General features: G+C 36.2%; 2 protein-coding genes across 3 annotated transcripts; both read left to right on the top strand.

Moving 5' to 3' along the window:
* The first annotated feature begins 9,186 nt into the window (after window positions 1–9,186).
* Window positions 9,187–10,858, top strand: LOC103433789 (uncharacterized). 2 transcript variants are annotated; one of them, XM_008372081.4, is made up of 2 exons: window positions 9,187–9,827; window positions 10,189–10,858. In XM_008372081.4, the coding sequence occupies exons 1-2, from the start codon at window positions 9,274–9,276 to the stop codon at window positions 10,205–10,207; spliced, it is 573 nt and encodes a 190-aa protein (XP_008370303.4). In that variant the 5' UTR covers window positions 9,187–9,273; the 3' UTR covers window positions 10,208–10,858. The 2 variants fall into 2 exon arrangements, with proteins under 2 accessions (XP_008370303.4, XP_008370302.4); XM_008372080.4 differs by having other exon boundaries at window positions 9,220–9,827; window positions 10,219–10,858.
* Window positions 10,859–14,122: 3,264 nt separating this feature from the next.
* Window positions 14,123–17,526, top strand: LOC103419418 (cytochrome P450 714A1-like). The gene is made up of 5 exons (XM_029101351.2): window positions 14,123–14,489; window positions 14,804–15,030; window positions 15,208–15,458; window positions 15,987–16,386; window positions 16,757–17,526. The coding sequence occupies exons 1-5, from the start codon at window positions 14,192–14,194 to the stop codon at window positions 17,183–17,185; spliced, it is 1,605 nt and encodes a 534-aa protein (XP_028957184.2). The 5' UTR covers window positions 14,123–14,191; the 3' UTR covers window positions 17,186–17,526.
* Window positions 17,527–20,149: the final 2,623 nt, after the last annotated feature.

Raw genomic sequence — 20,149 nt, 5'->3', positions numbered from 1 at the left:
CCGCCAATGATTCAACTTGGCGGGTTCGAGCAAATAGGCGTTGGGCCATATTAGACACAGAACCTACACACTGAACACTGAGAGTCAGATAATCCTTAACAGCCAACTCATCAGACCGTTTGGAAAGTAGTCTATTATCTTTGGGAGTGAGAAGGTTCCTGGCCACCACCGCAGCGATCATATCATTCTTCATCACAGAGTCCCCAACGGTAAGAAGACCAGTAGGGGATAAGCAGGATGGGCGCCATATGTTGTCTTGAGAAGGCATGGCTGCCTCTTCACCAAAGTTCAAGTTAAAAAGACGGTCGGATGGGCCAGACATTCTCATAAATGATGAAGGAGAAATGAGGTGTAATAAATCACTGAAGTAAGGGGAAAATTCCTACAAGTAATAACTCTGTGAATGTACTTCTTGCACATAATTGGTGCCCTTATAAAAGAAAGGGCAATAGGGCCGTTAGTTCAAAAATCGAAGAGGCACCACTCTCCGGATTCCGAAGAGGCATTACTTTGCACACGTAACATCAGCTCCTCAGGTACCACAGATAACTTTGCCAAAGATCTATGACAAAGTTTAGACACATAAATTTTGAAGGTCCAACTACCCTACTATTACCCACAAGGGTAAAGGAACATCACCACTGCTTGATAACTAGAAAGTCCCAATGTGTGTCAACCTTCGTGCTCCGTGGCAAGGCAGACTGGCAAAAATACCCAACCTTTACTTACATTCGAGAAAACACTCCCAACAAAATTGCTTGCTCAAAAATCGAAAGGGCACAGCTCTCCAAATCTCGAGAGCCAGACTCCCAACAGGATTACGTGCTCAAAAATCGAAGAGGCACCGCCCTCCGAATCTCGAGAGCCAGACTCCCAACAAGATTACTTTATCAAAAATCGAAGAGACACTACTCTCCGAATCTCAAGTGTCAGACTCCCAACATGATTGCTTGCTCAAAAATCGAAGAGGCACCGTTCTTTGAATCTCGAGAGCCAGATCCCCGACATGATTACTTGTTCAAAAACTGAATAGGCACCGCTCTCCAAACTTGGAGAGCCAGATTTCCTTGGATAAAGTTTGTTTGCAATCTTCACACGCAACATCAGCTTTCCAGATACCACATACCACTTTTTCAAAGTGCTCTGACAAAGTTAAAACACGTGAAGCTTGCAGCTCTCATTACATTTCTATGACCAAGAAGGGTAAAGGAATAACACTACTACTTGTTGTTAGGGAGACTCCTATACATGTCGACCTCCATCCTCCATAGCTAGGCATACCTGCAAATAAATAAAAAATGCTCAACTTTTCTTCACATCCGAGAGGGCACTCTCAGCAGATTCTCTTGAAATACTCAGCTTCTTTTCCTCTCGATAATACCTCTGCAAACAAGCCACACCAGAGCAAGAGTATCTCATATCATCAGGGTTAAAAGCAAGAGTATCTCATATCATATTTTTTCCCTGTCTTTTCCTTTGGCCTTGTTCTTACCTGTAAGATAAGGAGAAAGAGAGCAATCAGTCAGCACTTGGAATCAAGCTTCCAGTCAGGAACTGACTGCCCGGAACCCCTTGCCTGATTACTTATCTGGCATTTCTCACGAGTATTCATCTTCAACATCTTATGCTTTCAGAAAAGATACCACATCTGCCTGAGGAACAGATAAGGCAGGTGAGAAGGATACAAGGAAACATGTGGAGATAAACGTAACAAAACACGTGCCGATACATCCACTACTTTGTCAACAGCAAAAGTATCCCATATCATCAGGGTAAAACGTACTCTAGATTTGATGGACTTGTTTTGACCCTCAAATTCTTGAGTCGGCCTTATACTCTGGAGAAAACCAGAAAACCCTCTAGCCCAGTTCAAGAATAAGCATGTGAAAAGTTACTTCTTCAAAAGCATCTTATATCATCTCTTCTCCATTTGCTTCTCTTTATCTTTGTTGCTGTTTACGACACAAGAAGAAGGAGAACAATCAACCGGAAGCCGAAGTCGAACCCCTGATCCAGGTTGCTTGCGTGGAAGTCTGATTGCTTACCTTGTCTGTTACCTCATTCGACAAATTTCCGGTGACTTGGAGGACTTCTACTATATGGTTTGTATCGCGCTTGACCAAGCCTGAAACTACAAGTAAGCTTCAAGTCAAATTGATAAATTACCTTGTGCATCTCCACCGGTTAAAGATACCACCCCTGGATGGAGGAAAAGTACTTACAGAGAAGATGTCACATCTAGCTATGAGACAGATAAGGCAAGTGAAGACGATACCACACTTCGGTACTTAGAAGTTTCGTGATTACTCAGCGGCTTGGATCTTGCAAGTCCCCAACCGAAGAGCTTCCCTCACTTGGGAACTTAGGGGAACACTGTTTGTACCATACTTGACCAATCCCGAAACTACTGAGCACCGGTTAACGTTATACCGTCAAAGACCCAAAGCAGTTTCCCTTCAACCAGGAGGCCAATCAGAGCGTGACACGTGTTGACACCAGAAGCCAATCATAGCGCGACACGTGTCAACATCAGAAGCCAATCACAACATGACACATGTCAATGTTAGAATGAAACTAGAAACTCTCTTCTATAAATAGAGATCATTCTCTCACAATATTTCCTAATGTCATTTGTACTAAATCATTCACTAGTACTCACAAAAGGAGATCTTGAACCTATGTACTTGTGTAAACCCTTCACAATTAATGAGAACTCCTCTACTCCGTGGACATAACCAATCTGGGTGAACCACGTACATCTTATGTTTGCTTCCCTGTCTCTATCCATTTACATACTTATCCACACTAGTGACCGGAGCAATCTAGCAAATGTCACAAACTTAACACTTTCTGTTGTACCAAAGTCCTCACTGATTTTGTGCATCAACACCTAATATACAAAAAAATTCATGCAAAATAATTTATCTACATAATAAAGCAAACCCAATATATGCAAAATAATATTACATAAAAAATGTTATTATTTTATTCAACACTAGTTTACCTATTATTTTTACATATAATAATAAAATGTGCCCAATATATGTGATGATACATACAAAATAAAATACCTACATAATGAAGAAATGTTATTTGATTCAAAATTAATTTATTTACAAAATAAAGCAATTTGTATTTTGTTCAAGATTAATTTACCTATAATTTGTAGATATATCTTATAATAATAAAATGTGCCAAATATATGTAATAATATATGGAAAATAAATTACCTACAAAATAAAAGAATGTTTTTTTATTCAATATTAATTTATCTACAAAATATATGTTATTTGCTCATCATAAATTTAAACATAGGTAGATTAATTAGTTTAATATGTTTGATCATATATATAGTACTGTGCATGTGTGTGAATGTATAGTAGTATTATATATATAGTACTACTATACGTTCATATAGGTAAACTCCATATGTGTGTATATATAGGTAAACTATATATGTATCTATATATATATATATATATAGAGAGAGAGAGAGAGAGAGAGAGAGAGAGAGAGAGAGAGAGAGAGAGAGAGAGAGAGAGAGAGAGAGAGAGAGAGAGAGAGAGAGAGAGAGAGAGAGAGAGAGAGAGAGAGAGAGAGAGAGAGAGAGAGAGAGAGAGAGAGAGAGAGAGAGAGAGAGAGAGAGCTAATGGTAGTAATATATACATTTGAACATATATATGTGTGTGTTAGGCTAATAATATGTGCAATGATTATATTTTCATTGTAATTAAGGTGAGTAATAACATTTATTGATTTTATTTTGAAAATTGTGGTACAAATTGTAAATATTTTGTAATAATAGGTCAATTACTTCTATACTTGGCAAACATTTTTAAATTTAGGTTTTATTTGGATATTTATAACTAGGTGGGTTTTTGTCTAGAAAATAAGAATTACAAAGGTCTATATCTAAATAACCCTAACTTTTATGAAGATGGCTGCAGAAATGCAGAGAACCAGAGAGAGAGAGAGAGAGTTTTGTAGCTGTAAAAGTTTACTTCATTGAATTACAATGGATTACAATCATCACCTATATAGGTGTAGCTATTACAATACTAGTGTAGCAAGTTACTCTAACCTCCTCCTTATTCCAACTAACTACATTTCTAAAAAAGCAACATATCCCAACTAACTAATAGCCTATTTAATATCTTGACAAGTGGCATTGATCTTGACCATCGATTACCTTCTCACTTGGATCACAGTTTTGCATTTTATCTTTCTTACTAGGGCTGGGTTCGGTTTTTTGCCAAAACCTCAACCGAATCAAAATTTCGGTTCGATTCATTTTTTTCTGGTTTTTTCTCGGTTTGGTTTTTTTTTTCGGTTTGGTTTCGGTTTTTTTTTTCCCTCCAAAAAATGAAAAAAATTTGAAATATGAAATTTTAACATCTCCAACATAACATAAGAATTCCAACTATAATCAAAGACAATGAAAATAAACTTTTAAAGTTTAAGTCTTCCAAAGTCCAAACTTAAAATAAACATCAAAATTTAAGTCTTAAAAAAGTCTGTTGGTACCATATTATATTGGGCCTCGTTACTTGGGCTTCCAGACATTGAGCCCATGATTCATGTAAAAGGGGAGGAGCCCTTAGTTTATAAAAGGGCATCCTAACCCTCACAGTCCTCAAGCCTCACATCCCCAAATAGAGGCTCTCATATTCAAAGCAAAGCTCTCTCAAGCTCTCTCTTTCTCTGGGGGACTCCCCCTCATACTTGTAATCCATACATACAGTTATAGAGAAATACAATCAACATCAGTGTGGACGTAGCCCAAACATTGGGGTGAACCACGATACATTTTGTGTTCTTTACTTTCTTGCAGATTCATGGTCGGATTTACGTTGTTCCAAGACTCTCCGGTTTTGTGCATCAACAAAGTCCAAATTTAAAATAAACATCACACGAGTCAAATAAACCTTCAAGGTTTCATCACTTCATGTCTTGCACAAATAAAATCTTCAAGTCCTCAAGCTCAAGCTCAACGCTTAGGCGGTCTAGGAGGCAACATAGCATCCTACATTTGCTTTTATATAATCATTCTATATAAAAGCAAAGGTAGGATGCACATGCAAAAGCAACGGAATTGTCTTTCAAAAACCTGCAAAGGCACACATAAACACATAGAAAGTGCAACAAACATAAATTTTAAGTCCCCTTAAATTTTCATACACGAATCGATTACATTAACTATTGCACCGTGGCGTCAGGCGTGCATGGAAATTAGAAACTGCATAGTGGTTTTCATTAGATGGTGCATAAGGAAATTAGAAACTATATTCTAAAAGCTTGCTCACTCATGCAGACTCCACAGCTAAGCTACCATTTTGCTCAGTTTCTCAGTTTGCTCAGAGAATCACAGAAGGCAACCTCAAAAATCTTAAAAGCTAAACCCTTATACTACAACAGTACAACTGTTGTCTGCTTATCAATCCAATTGTTCAATATCTGACACTCCAATTAAGCATGCTTATGAAGGAAGAAAAAAAAAGGCCCGTAAATGTATAAACTTACAAATACAAAAGATGATGACAAGAATTCCTCTGTGATATCAAATGACTAGAGACGGCACGAAGGAGTATATATCCAGTTATAGATAAGTTGTTGACAATTTTAAGTCCCAGATGGGTTCCTCTCAGACTCCATGAACTATGAATAAAAATTAGGTTTTTAGGGGCATATTTTTCTGAGTAAATTGAAAGAGAAGGATTTGGTGATATAAAATTGACCATTTTAATTATTTTCTGGGGCATATTTCTGTGGGTTTTAGCTTGGTTTCATGGCCTTAGAGTGAAAGCTGCAGAGAAAACCCTGGAGTGAAAGCTACAGAACCAAATCTAGCATAGCAAAACAAATTGCATAACCAAAATTTCTCACAAATTAATCAAACCTCAACTAATAGTGTTCAGAAATGAAGTTACCCAACCAAATCCAACATACCCAAAAAAAATTGCAAAACCCATGAAATTGAAAAGCTACAAAACCCAAGAAATTGAAAACAAAATCTGCAAAACGCATCAAATTGAAAACAAAATATGTAGAACATGAGAGAAATTACCATGAGACTAACCTTGCAAAGGAAGGAAGTCGTGGGTAGAGACTCGAAACGGCGAGAGGAAGTCGCGGGTCACGGCCACGAGTCATTGGGAGCGAGACTGAGAGTGAGACGGCAACACTTGCGCGGTGACAATGAGATGTGAGATGAAGGAAGAAGAAGACAAAGGGAAAGAGCGGCGGAGTTAGGAGTGGGAAGGAGAGGATCCAGAGTACAGAGGAGAAGAAGTGGAAAGGGATCGATGTTATTGTTTAGGGTTCTAGAATTCGGACTGAACGACAAACCAATACAAGATTGAAGACTGAACAACGTTGTTTCAAGGAAAAAAAATCATTAATTTATACTTCGGTTCGGTCCAGTTTTCGAACCCCAAAAACCGAACCGAACTGAACCAGAGTCAGTTTGGTTTGGTTTGGTTTAACCGTTTAGGTTCGGTTTTTTTTTACCTCGGTTCGGTTTTCAATCCCTTTTTTTTCGGTTTTCAGTTTTTTGAATCCACGCCTACTTCTTACAACTTTAACAATTCATATTCTTTTTATATGAATGCAAGGAAACTTCCATGCAAAGTGAAAGGTCGTCTGATCACTAAAAGTTGAACAGTTGGCTGGCTTGGCTCTTGTCTCTTGTTGTGAAGGATTGAAGCAGACGCAGCCCCACTGGTTAGTTTGAGGAGAAAGACTTACATGAACAGGATTAGTGTTATTGTGGTGGTGTCTGAAATCACTAACACAAGATCATAGGAAGAGTTTTGGAACAAGTTCACCGCCGTCACGGTGTTCCTAAAAGCCACCTGAGAAGAGTCTCAGAGCTTTATATTAGAAGCCTGAGATACACGTTGGTGGTGAACCTGTCCTGTTTTACTCTTGCTGTCTCCACCAGTCTTCGACAACTAATTCCACTGATAAATTTCCCTTGGCTGTTAACTTAACTGTCTTCTATTTTATAAGCTCTCATTGTTATTCCAGAATTTTTGCTCACTATGACAATAGAATGTCGCCTCTGTTGAAAACCAATCGCAAGTTCACAATCCCTTAGGTTGAGGAATAATATCATGATATAATTACAAATCCATATTCTTGATAAATTTTTCAGTGTGTCGGGAATATGACCCAGTAAAACAAGTATTATAATAAAAGTGGTTGAATACTTAGAAAACAATTTCAGCCACTTATCTTATTCACTCGTTGTACTGGACCGTGTTCCCGACACACTAAAAAATCTCTTCAATATTCTCTCAGGGTTGTATGCCAATTGGTAGGCTCTGGAATTTGTTCCAAACATTATTTCACACACACCTACATACAAATAAATATTCTGATAAAATCCTCGAATCCAGGGGTTGGTTAATTTCATTTTAATTAGATTATGTAAATCTTTAGACTATATAATAATGTGGGGACAAATTTGTAGTTTAAATGCATTTTCATCGTTAATATTCATTACAAAATAAATACACTTGATAATGCATTCAATCGTCATTGCTGGCTGCTTATGAAAAATTTATTTTTAATATTTTTTTTCATTGGTTTAATTCCTTTCCTATTTAGATTCCTAGAGTTTTTAGGGTTAAATTATATTATAAATAGGTCATCTTGATCTTAATTAGGTTTGTAATCTTTCATATTATTAATCAAATTTTGAGAGCGTATCTCAATTCTCTGGAGCCCCAGAAATCTATTGAAGGAGGACTGTTTGTGATCTCTTTATCCTATAACTACTTCTGTGTCAATAATCAAAGTTTAAATTTGACAATACACTTACATACACTACAATGGTACTTCACCTTATTCTTTATTTTATTTTATTTATTTATTTAAATTTTTTGGAAAACCTCGACCGTCCGAAGAAACGAACAAATGCACCAGCCAGGAATTGAGCTCGATTCATCTATTATGATTAGCGTATGTTTGTTGTTCAAGTTGTATGTATAAGTAGGACAATTTATTCTTTTAATCATCATTTAAAGATTATTTAAAAAAATAATAAAATTTTGAACATTGCTTTGTCATTCATGTATATTAATTAAATTGATGATTTTAATATCAAGTAACGTAATCATGTTGAATTTTTCATTGCTCGATATATATAAATGACTAAACAATCTCTAATTTAATAGATTTTTTGGAGAAGCGATCAAAGAAAAAAATGCTAATCGCAATTAATGAAGATGGTGTCCCGTAGGTTGATAAATTATATATTTTACTTTTGTACAAGGGGCAACTTAGCTCAAATTTCGGAAATTGCTTAAGATTTTATATAACCAAGATTAGAAGCTTCCATCCAATAGGTTTCATCTTACGTCATTTATTTGACCAACCAAAAAGTGGGGTCATCATAGTTTTCACAATCTCTCGTGAGCAAGAAGTTAAAGTTTCAAGAGCAATACAAGGACGACCAAGATTTTTTTTTTTTTTTTTTTATTTTTGACAAATGCTACAAGGAGTATCTCAACAGTAAAACCCTTCACGTATTATCTATCATTTTATGTTTTTGATATAATATTTTATAATATTAACATGAAAATTGACGTTAACTGGGAGATGTCAAATAATCCATGAAAAAATATCACTTTAATTTAAGAAAATCCCTTTAACTTTAAATTTAGGAAAAAAAAATTGCATGCATTTGTGGATTCGATCCTCAAATTCTGGCCGATTGATACAAGCAACCAACTTTTGGACCACTTGCCAATGGTTTGCTAGTATATGCATGGGTTTGAGTTTTCAAACATTAAACAAGGACGGTTCACGTTATGTGACCGGCTGGTACTGGTGTACTTATTTGGACCAACCCTAGCTTCTTACTTGTAAATTTAATTTCCTAGCTTAATTTGTGGATTTCGGAAGGAGACTTTCCAACCTCCTCCCCCACTCTCTGGAGAGATTTTTCAATGGGACATGAACATGAAATGGTACATCATATGTGACTATACAAATAATGAGATATATATGTTAAAAAGTTAATAACTTAAAAAATAAAAATTTTCACCATTTATATAAAAACACGTGGTGTACCACTCGTGTTCCGGTTACAATGAAAAATTTCTCCACTCTTTGGCTTTGGCCATGCACATGCAATATATCATATCTCTATATCTATAGATCTCTATGCTGATATTATTCGTCTCTATATATATATATATGATCCGCGATCCCAATATATATAAATAATTACAGATGTATATTGTGTACGTAACGTTTGGCTTTAACTAGATGGAAAGTATGAGCCATGGAGGAAGTTTCTCCTTCAGCTGCTCCGAGTCCGACATGAACTTTTCTTCCCTTTCACATTTCACCGACGACGATGACGACGACGATGAATCGTACATCGAAATAGCGCTTGACCATCATCACCATGATCATCCCAAACCATCAAACCAAGATGATGATGAGGATGAAGATCGTGATCGTGGAGCATTAGACCATGCCGATTACTTGCGCATATCGTTTTCGTCTAGTCTTCTCCCGGAGCTCTCCGCCACCACCCTTTCTCCCAATCACGTCTCTAAGCCTGCTTCTGATCACCCAATAAACCATATTCCGTCATCGCCGACAGTATCATATTCTTGCCCGCTCGATTCTTCTTCCATGGAAGGCAGTTCTAGGGGTCCGCTAGGATCGGATGAGCCTTCAAGGCTCCACAGAAGTACTAGTACAAAAGAAAGACTGCCCAGAGTCAACCGGCTAGTCAACACGCTGCTGTTTGGTCTCCGGTCATCATCGGAATCCCCTACCCCTGCGGACGACGCTTACCTGGAACGGAGCAGGTATGCGATACTAATAAACAACTTAACTAACCCATGTCTTTATTATAATAGTTGTTCATTTTGTTGAAAATTAGTGTGAATGCACCAAAACTATAAAATATGTACATGTTATTGTGCAACAGTCATATCATATATAACATGTCGGCATGGTGTAACGAGGACAATATCTGGCTCTATTCTTAGATTTAAGTAGGTATTTTTACATATTTTGCTCAATCACACTCTCATGAGTGCATAATTTTTTTGTCTGCATATATGTTGTCAACATGTAATTTGCATTAATAAAAAATAAGTCAATTCTAGAAAAAGGCTAAACAACGTCCGCTTACAAATTGATTTAATACCCTTTACTAATTACCAGATGGCATGTGTTTGCATGAAACTAATAAAGGAAAGCATCAAACAAAAGAACCTCAAGAAAAGGTGGCATCATGAAGTTGCTCTTCAAGTTCCGAGCCATGAATCTTGGAGCCCTGGTAGCTTCATTTGCAAAACCCCGCCTAGCTGCTTGCGACGATGACGATCCTCACCAATCCCAAAACATTAATCGTCGACGCAAGAATAACAAATCGAAAGAGAGTGGCAGCAGTACTCTTCCATGGTCGGTTCAAAAGAAGCAAGGGAAAAGCAGCAGGACCAAGAACTCTTCAGAAGCAGTAGGAGGAGGTGACAAGTCCAGAGTATTATTGGAGATAAACTTGAGCGCAGTTAGAGGGTTTTTAGAAGCTATAGGAAATAGCATGAGCACAGGTGGTACTGGTCGGAAAGAAAGAAGAACAAGGAGCTGCCCAAGTTCTATTAAGTCCTCCCCAATTCACCAAGGATTTACAATTGATGACCATAGTAATAAAGTGTATTTTCATACAAGAGAAACCTCAATTCAGGCTGCAATTGCTCACTGTAAAACTTCATTTGAACAAACATCCATGTCCTGATTAATTTTGGCTTTTGACGTATCTACATGTTTGTTGTAGTGTGGTTTTAGTTTTGGTTCACATGAATATTTTTTTATGTACAAACTCTTCTAACAAGATCTTGTTTTCGATGGACTTTGATTACTCACATGAACAACCAAGTAAGAAGAATATTACAAAACAACCAAAATGTTCCACTACTCACACGAACAAGTAAGAAGAATTATGCAAAACAACCAAAAACGCCATACATAAAATGGTGCAAATGCACACCAAGAATTCAAGAAGTTATAATGGTTCGACGATTATGCCTAGGTCCACTTTGGTGTTACTCGAGATACCTCACTATATTATGAAAAGTCTTTTTGGTTACAAGAACCTCTTTGCTCCTCTAAAACCTACTTGATATCTCACACACCCCTTCACGATCTCTCAAAGTACTTTCCTTGTGTTTCATGTACAAAGAATAAAATCATCATAAAATTATATTTATATTTATAGGCTTAGGTTACAACGGTTCGTCCAAAACCAACGACCGATCGTCCCTGCACTTTTGGTATGTACGATGATAACCATAAAATAAGGGACTTATCAAGGAACAAAAAATACTTTAGAAGTCATTTTCTGGCCTAATTGGCATAATGTGAGGCCATACATATTGTAAAACCTATGTAAAATAAGGGAATGAACTTGTTGTACAAAATCTCTCCATAGATCTTGTTATCAAAATACCGAACAGAAGCAAACACACCTTAAAAAAAACGATTTCTAGTGCCAATTGGAAGTGGGTTTATCATTTCTTATACCTCAATAGTATGAATACTTACAACAGCCCTCAACCACAAGAAAAATATCAAAACACCTAGCAAAGGCAAATCAACACTACAATTACAAGTAAACCCCTTTTGTTCTAACCCTAGGTCTCAATTTCTCGCTCTCCCCGCTCACAACACTCAAAGTGTCTCTCTTGTAATTGTCAATCGTTATCTTTGCTGACAACGAAGCTAATTGGAGTTTGAGAAGATGAAAAAGCTTTAGGAAGAAGGGAAATAAAAAAATGGTAGATTTTATCAAAAAAAAAAAGAGAAGAAGAGACGGAGAGGAGAAGACAACTTGCTGCAGCCTACTTTATGTGTCATTCATATTCAACAAATATACCTTCAGTCTATAAATCGACTCAAATCCCTCTATAATTCTATTATCCGTGAATGGATTAACCTTCTATTTCCATTCGCGATCAGATTTTTATCTCCAGCTCTTTCTCTTACGAGCATCCTTTAGTAAAAAGTATAATACAACGTCAGATTGCCAAAGATATATTCTCAAAATTTTATTTTGCAAAACTCTAGTCACCAAATTTCTTTAAAATAATATGTAGACACTTATTGATAGACTTTTATTATGGATATAAACGGAAAAGATTCAACTCTATGATAGTGAAATTTTGGTGGTTGAGATGTGGCCATCTTTTTTATCTTCAATTAGCATGGAGTTTTGGGGTCGTTAAATATTTTATTGAGTCAGATTCTACCATAGCAGCTATTTAAGTTTCATACGCTTTTGTACACTTTGATTTTGGCTAGTTGAGATCTTATCTCAAACTTTGTCATTGCGAGATCAAGCATATTTATAGAAAGATGAATATAGTTGCGGATGATATGGACAGCTTATTCTTTCATTGGATTTTGGGCTATGTTTTCTTTCATAGGCCTCTTCCCTCTTGCAACTGTGAAATATATTGCAAAATTCTGCTAACAATTTATATAATCAAATATAACAAATTAAATGTATAATTACAATTAGCTTTATGACAAATTAAATGAGAAAAAGAGAATTAGAAAATCTAGCCTATGAACCAAAGAGAGGCGCGACGTCACTGCCCTAAAGTCGTAGATGTCTCCCCACGTGCAAGTTATGGCGGTTCCTACAACTCCAAGATACAACATAAAGCCTCACAGGATGTCTGATTTGCTATACATGTACACCAGTGACAAACGGAATTGCCAAATAGTGATCAATTACCCAAAGATAAAACACATGAATTGTAGGTTTGTAAAATTGACGATGATAGAAATATGAAGGGTGAAGGAAACATAGTATTTTTAACGTATGTTGTTTTCTATCTGAGATTCCTTATTCAAAGAACTCCTCATACCCCCTTAAAAAAGAATTATGACTCTTCAAATGAAATACAACGTTTTAAATTAAAATAATAAAATAATGAGTTTTGAATCTTTATGATAAAATAAAATAATTAAAGTAACCAACAACAACCCTACGATGACAACATATTAAATCCGAATGTGACTCAAATATAGAAGTGATGCTAGAAATCTCATGTACTTAGATTATATTTTGTAGATCATATGATCAAGCAATTGAGAATTGAATTCATTTTTAAATCATTAAAAAAGATATCTAACCTTCAACAACCACATCATGTAGTTTACAAAATATAGTCTAAAAACATAGTTTCCCTAGCATTTTTCAAAATATAAGCAACGGATACATGAAAATTTAGAATGAGCTTTTTTAAGTGTATTGTTAGTCCAACGTTGTCTGAGAACAACGAGTGAAAGAGGAGGCAAGATGAATAAAACATTCCTTAATTTCAGCTTAACTCACGTCGGCCAAATAATGAAATCGAGGCAAGGCTGCTCAGTATAGCACTAGCATTTGAGAAAATAAAAACTCTTAAGCCAATGGATTCCTCCATGTCCACGTAATATATAATTACTCAAGATAATATATAATGTGTTTGGTGCTTGGGAAAAACCTAAAAGAGCAAAGAAAAAAAAAAGTGTATAATATTAATGTACAATTTCATTGGCGTCACTAATTTAATAAATGTTAAAAATGTTAGGGAGATCAAAATTTTAAATTGTTTTTTGTAAATTTAAATGATGTGGAATGGTTGAGCTCTTTTTTTAATGAGCACCATCTCGACATGTATCTAATACAATCACTATCTCAATGGTTAGATAATAATTGTATTAAATACATAATACTGTAGCCAGTCCCTTGATTCAAAATTAATTTACCTATATTTTATCACTGTTTAATCTACCTATTGTTTGAAACGCATATATTTTACTTACTGTTTAATTTTTACAAAACAGTGTCGCTATTGTTTAAATTTTACTAGAGACAATGCATCTAATAGCTTATTTTACACAAAAGCAAACAAGAACTTAAAAACAAATTAAATGTTGTTGACCATCAAAAACAAAATTTAATGTCTAGAAAAAAACGTAATAGACATCGCATTGTTTTGTAAAATAAAATAAAATAAAATTTATGAACATCTTTTACCTTACATGGCTTGCTGTTGGAGTTATAATAAAGTTTTAATATCCGTGAGTTTATGTCAAGTTTAAAAGTTGTGAGGGCCTAAATGTAAATGGACCTATATAAAACCATGCACTCATAACTCATAAGCAGTGAGAGATCATGGCAGAGGGTCTTCAGGTAGCAATGATATGTTGGTCACTTGTGTTGATCGGTGTTTTGAGTGTGGTGATGCGATTGTTCAAGGAGATGTGGCTAAAACCTGCAAGGATCCGGTCAGTGCTTCGGAAGCAAGGCATCGGAGGGCCACCACCTTCATTCCTTGATGGGAATATGACAGAGATGCAAAAAATTCAATCCACCACCAACATCATCCATGAACCTTCTGATCCTAAAGATTTCCAGCACAATTGGGTTCCCTCCATCTTTCCGTATCTTCAGCGGTGGGAGCAGAAGTACGGTATGAAACTAATTATACTTGCATAACCCAGTAGGTACTGTACAGTACAATAAGTAAATTACAGGAAACATATTTTCTTACCATGTTATAACTTCTATATGTATATATACAGCAAAGGGTTCAATTTTTACATTAATTATTAGGTTCACTTCTTTATAGACACGTATGATGAGATTTAGGCGAGCATAACTGCGCATTAGGAAATCATCTGATTGCTACAGCAGCGTACCCTCCTTCCACTCAGAGAAACTTGATTTGGAATTGAGAACAAAAGTTATTAATATAATTTGATGAATGCAATTATATATATGCAGGTCCAGTATACATGTACTCAACGGGGAGCAAACAACACATGTATGTGAGTGATCCCAAGTTGTTAAAGGAGCTGAAACTGCAAAACTACATGGATTTGGGTGTACCGAAATATTTGAGTAAGCCACTCCTGCCCTTGATAGGCAACAGCATAATTCGGGCCAACGGACAAGATTTTGCCTACCAGAAGAAACTCATCGCTCCCGAATTCTTCCTTAACAAGGTCAAGGTAATATATACTCAACGAGCTTCCCTAGGTAGCACATATTGTATACATCTATGTGCTTACCTCTCCTATCATGTGAGTATCACGTGATGAAAGAGGTAGACTAAGCAATCTAAATTCTTGTTCTTTAAAAACTATAAAAGCATGTTTTGGTAATTCAAATATCGGAGAGTATTGTAGGGCATGATGGATATGATGGAGGAATCTGCAGTGGCACTTCTTAAGACATGGGAAAGACGTTTACTAAAAAGTGAGGGAGGTGTTTTGGAGATAATAGTCGATAAAGAACTGAAGACCCTGTCTGCTGATATCATATCAAGAGCTTGTTTTGGTAGCACTTACTCCCAAGGCAACCAGATTTTTGCAAAGATTGCTCTCCTCCAGGAGGCCTTGTCAAATCCAATTTTGCTCTTTGGGGTTATCAATTTTGGGTTCGTTTTTTTTTTTTTTTTTCTTTCGACATGCATGTTTTTGTAATTTTCTTTTCATCTTTTGTTTGCTGTCTTCTTGTTGTTTAGTCTTTGAGTGCCGTGCCGTGGACAAATATTTGGTTTTGGATTATACTTCCCTCATTTCTAATAAAGTAGGAAAAGTCATAATCAAAATCTTTCATTATTTTTGTTATCATCTAAAGATCATTTTTGGAAAAATCCATTTAACTTGGAGATGGTTTAATCATCCATATAAACTGAAGAAATTGACGATTCATGTGAAAGATTCAACATTCTCCAAATAGAATTTTTTTTTTTATAGAAACGACGTTTAAATGATGCTAAAAGAATGATTCTGATTATGACCCGTTTGTACCGTGAAATAATGTCAAATTGGGGAGGACTTTCCTTACTGGCAAGGAAGGAAGGAAGTATATATCTTTTGGGTTTTTTTTTTTCATTTTATTTATTCTATTCTGTTTTTATCAAAATAAATGTTGAATTTGACATCTGCTGCCCTCCATGCAGCTTCTTTCCCACAGAGAATGACAAGAAGATTTGGAGTTTGAGGAAAGAGGTGGACGCTTTGTTGCTCAAATTAGTGAGGGATCGCCAAAAACAAAGCCAAGTGGGTGGCATATGTAAAAAGGACCTATTACAAATGATGCTGGAAAGTGCTGCAAGTACTAGCAGTGACATGCATCAAAACACTCACAAAACAGACCAATTTATTCTAGACAATTGTAGAAGTATCTACTTTGCAGGCTCTGAGACCACTGCTCTTACAGCTTCCTGGACATTGATGCTATTGGCATTACACCCAAAGTGGCAAGAACGTATTCGTGCCGAGATTTCTGAAGTCTGTGGAGGTGATGATCAACTGCATCATTGCTTGAAAGACACGGATAAATTGAACAAATTGAAAACGGTACGTAAGTTGATTTCTCATCTTGTTTTATTTACTGTGGGAAATTGTTTTCTTGTCATACTATATGATGACATAAGATGTTTTGTTGCTGAACTGTGAATTTGGATGAACAATATTCACTGTCTTGTCTGACAAGCTAACATTACCCATTTATTGTGTTATTACCATACAACGCTATTGACAATACTGCCATCACACACTCTTTTATAGTGGTAATTACAATTCTCTAAAGTATTTGATAAATATTATTCTTTTTCCTTCACACGGTTTGGTGTGTTAAAGCAATACACATAAATCCTATATCTGTGTGAAAAGGCCATTTGTGTAGTAGTGATTTAAAATTGTTGCTACAATGTTTGTGTATGTGCAGCTGACAATGGTGATTCAAGAGAGCCTGCGGTTTTATGCACCTTCAGTTTTAGTGTCAAGGGAAGCTCTAGAAAAGGTGAGGTTGGGGGACTTGGATGTGCCGAAAGGCGTCCACATATGGACATTTATTCCGACACTACACCGTGACCCCGAAAATTGGGGTCCGGATGCTGATGAGTTCAAGCCCGAGAGGTTTGCAAATGGGGTCTCTGAAGCATGCAAATATCCCCAAGCATATATGCCATTTGGTTATGGGAGCCGATTGTGTATAGGCCAAACTTTTAGCATGGTGCAGCTCAAGATAGTACTCTCTCTTACTCTATCCAAGTTCTCCTTTGCCCTTTCCCCAAACTATCAGCACTCTCCTGTTTACAAAATGTTGTTGTTGCCTAAACATGGAATCAAACTTCTTGTTAGGCGTGTGCAATGAAGGAAGCTGGTTCAAGAAAGGTTGTTGATGCCAGAAAAAAAAAAAGTTCTATTTATGTCAAGTGCTTGATCGATCGGAAATGTTAAAATACCTTTGAAAGCAGCTAGCATTCCCAACTGACCAATCACCCGATAGACCTCAGTTGAACCATTTTTTGGCATCAACAAAGATTACAATATTAAACTATTTGTAAACAAAAGTGAAACCTATTCCCAGTTCTACAATATGCAATGTGGTCAATAAATTTTATAAATATGTAATATTAATTATAAGCTTATTTGTCTGCAGCATGATCGAACTCATTACAAATCTCTTTCACATGTGATGCTTATGAAGAACCTTTTTAATTCGATTTACCTAACTTGGAAATTCCTCGTCCAAACACGCATGTTATCAATTTGAACACCTTATAACCTGTACTTTCTGAAACTATGACATTGTGGTTATAAAATAAAAGAAAAACCTTTGCTGGTCATCATAGTTTTGTCTCAGGGAAACAAAATTAGCAAAACCATAGTTTTGTCTCAGGGATGGCAGAAAGTTTTGATCAAGTAGTAGTGATATGCTGGTCATCACTTGGTAGGTGACAATGTTCTCCGAGCGAACGGGCACGAATGGGCTTACCAGAAAGAAACTCATTGCTCCTGAGTTCTTCCTTGACAAGGTTAAGGTATGTAGAGAATACCCTTTTCACTATATGTTGCATAGATTCTTGTTCTATAACATTTAGAGGAACTTCTAGAGATGCACCTTCAAATTGGATCTAGCTAGTCCTACTTATCTTTTATAATGTGTCAATTTGCCCTTTACAGTTAATTTTTTCATAAGATCAAGGATTGCTTTTGTCCATTCGAGTAGGGAGGCTAGAAAATGTGGTAACTTTAGGAAAATGACAGCCACACACTATTTTTCTCCTCTTATACATCTTTTTTATTTTGAATGTTGAGTTCGAACATAGCGGACTGATGTTATTGTTTTCCTAATTTGAACATAGACCATATTAAACATATGAGTTTGTAGGGTAAAAGAATGATGTTATCATTTTCCTAATTTGACATTTAGAACAAATAGAGATGTTTTAAAAGATTAAAGGGGCTTGGCTCATAACCAAATTGAAAGTCCATAGGACAAATTGGCTTTCCTCCAAAAGTTTAGGCATGTGTGGTGATTGAAATGGTAAAGAATTGTAGGCAATGATGGGTCTGACGGAGGAATCGACAATGGCGATATTAACGAGCGGGAGAGCTTTATACTTGAGGGAGGCGTTGTGGACATGACAATTGATGAGGATTTGAAAAGCCTTTCTGCTGATATCATATCAACTATCGAGGGCTTTTTTTTGGTAGCTCTTATTCCCAAGGCAACGAGATTTTTTCAAAGATTTTTCTCTTCCAGGACACCTAGTTTGCTCTTGGGGTTTCTCAATTTTAGGTTGGTTTGGAGAAAGGGTGTGATACCCACACACCCCTTTTTACTTCTCACATTTTTTGTCAATTTATGTCATTTGATCTTCTTCAATTTATCCGATCTAAATGTCAAAAATTAAAAATGTGTGTGAAAAGTTAAAAATGGTGTGTGGATAATCACACCCCTCAGAGAAAACTTATAATTACCCTATCACACGTTGCATACATACATTTGTCTCAAAAAACACCCATCTCACATATATAGGACAGGAATAAAAGGATAAATGTTGATTGAGTAAAAGATAACGAGTCACATGACCTTTTAAGAAATGCACATGCCCAAACTTGACTAAGTAGAAAACACAAGTAAAAAATCACAAAAATGCAAACTTGTTAGGCAGATACATGAAGCAAACCTTGTTCAATGAAGATTGAGCTGAGATCTTCATCACCTTTTAATTTTCACCAATGTCCTATCACTATCCTAAGACCTAACTAGAGCTTGGTATGATAATGCAAGAATAAAAGTTACATTTTTGGTCAATAAAAGGTACATTTTTGGTCAAGAAAAGTCAAATCTAAGTCCTACACTTAACAGCTGACAATGGCGATTCTTGAGAGCTTGTGTCTCTATGGAACTGGAGTCATAATAGCAAGAGATTCATGAGAGCTTGTGTCTCTATGGAACTGGAGTCATAATAGCAACGGAAGCTCTTGCTGAAATAAATTTGGGTGGACTTAGATGTGCCAGAAGGCATCCGATATGGACATTCGTTCCAGCATTGCACCGGGACCCCGAAAATTGAGGTTCGGATGCCAATGAGTTTAATCCGGAGAGGTTTGCAAATGGGGTCTCAGAAGCATGCAAGTATCCCCAATCATACATGCCATTTGGTTTCGGGAGTCCGGTTGTGGTTGGGCCAGAAATTTGCCATGTTGAAGCTGAAGATAGTACTCAGCCTTATTCTATCAAAGTCATTTTCCCTCTCTCCAAAATATCAACACTTTCACGGTTTATAAAATACTGATGTGGCCTCAAAGTCAAACTACCTAAATCATAAGCCTAAGCAGATGACCTTTATTGCAGTGGCATTGTGAGAATGTGAAAGTAAAAGAATTTCACATCGGTGCAAGAATAAATCTTATAAGGGCTTATAAGAGGTTGGACTACTTCCTATATTGTCAATTGTTTTTATAATGAAACCTCAATTTTCTTCATAGTATTAAAGTAGATTGGCCCACGTGTGAAACTCAATAGTCACACGTGCTCTACCTCACCTAATTCTTGTTGTCCATGTGTTTAGCTTAAAAATACATCACGTGAGGGGCATGTGAAGATATAGAGGTAAAAGAGTTGGGAGCATTTTTACTCACTATCCTAAACTTTGGTATATATTCACCATACGCCTAAACATCTGTCACGTGTCTTTTCACTTAACTTCAGTTATCATTTTTTCAAAATAAAAAAAATAATATTTAATGTGAAAGTTAACTAGAGTTAGGTGAAAAGATACATGGCAAATGATTAGGTGTATGGTGAGCATACACCATAGTTATG

The sequence above is a fragment of the Malus domestica genome, chromosome 04 (genome assembly GCF_042453785.1).
Source record: "Malus domestica chromosome 04, GDT2T_hap1".
Classification (NCBI taxonomy): Eukaryota; Viridiplantae; Streptophyta; class Magnoliopsida; order Rosales; family Rosaceae; genus Malus; species Malus domestica.
The sequence above is the reverse complement of the archived record's forward strand: the minus strand, read 5'-3'. Positions and strand labels throughout refer to the sequence as shown.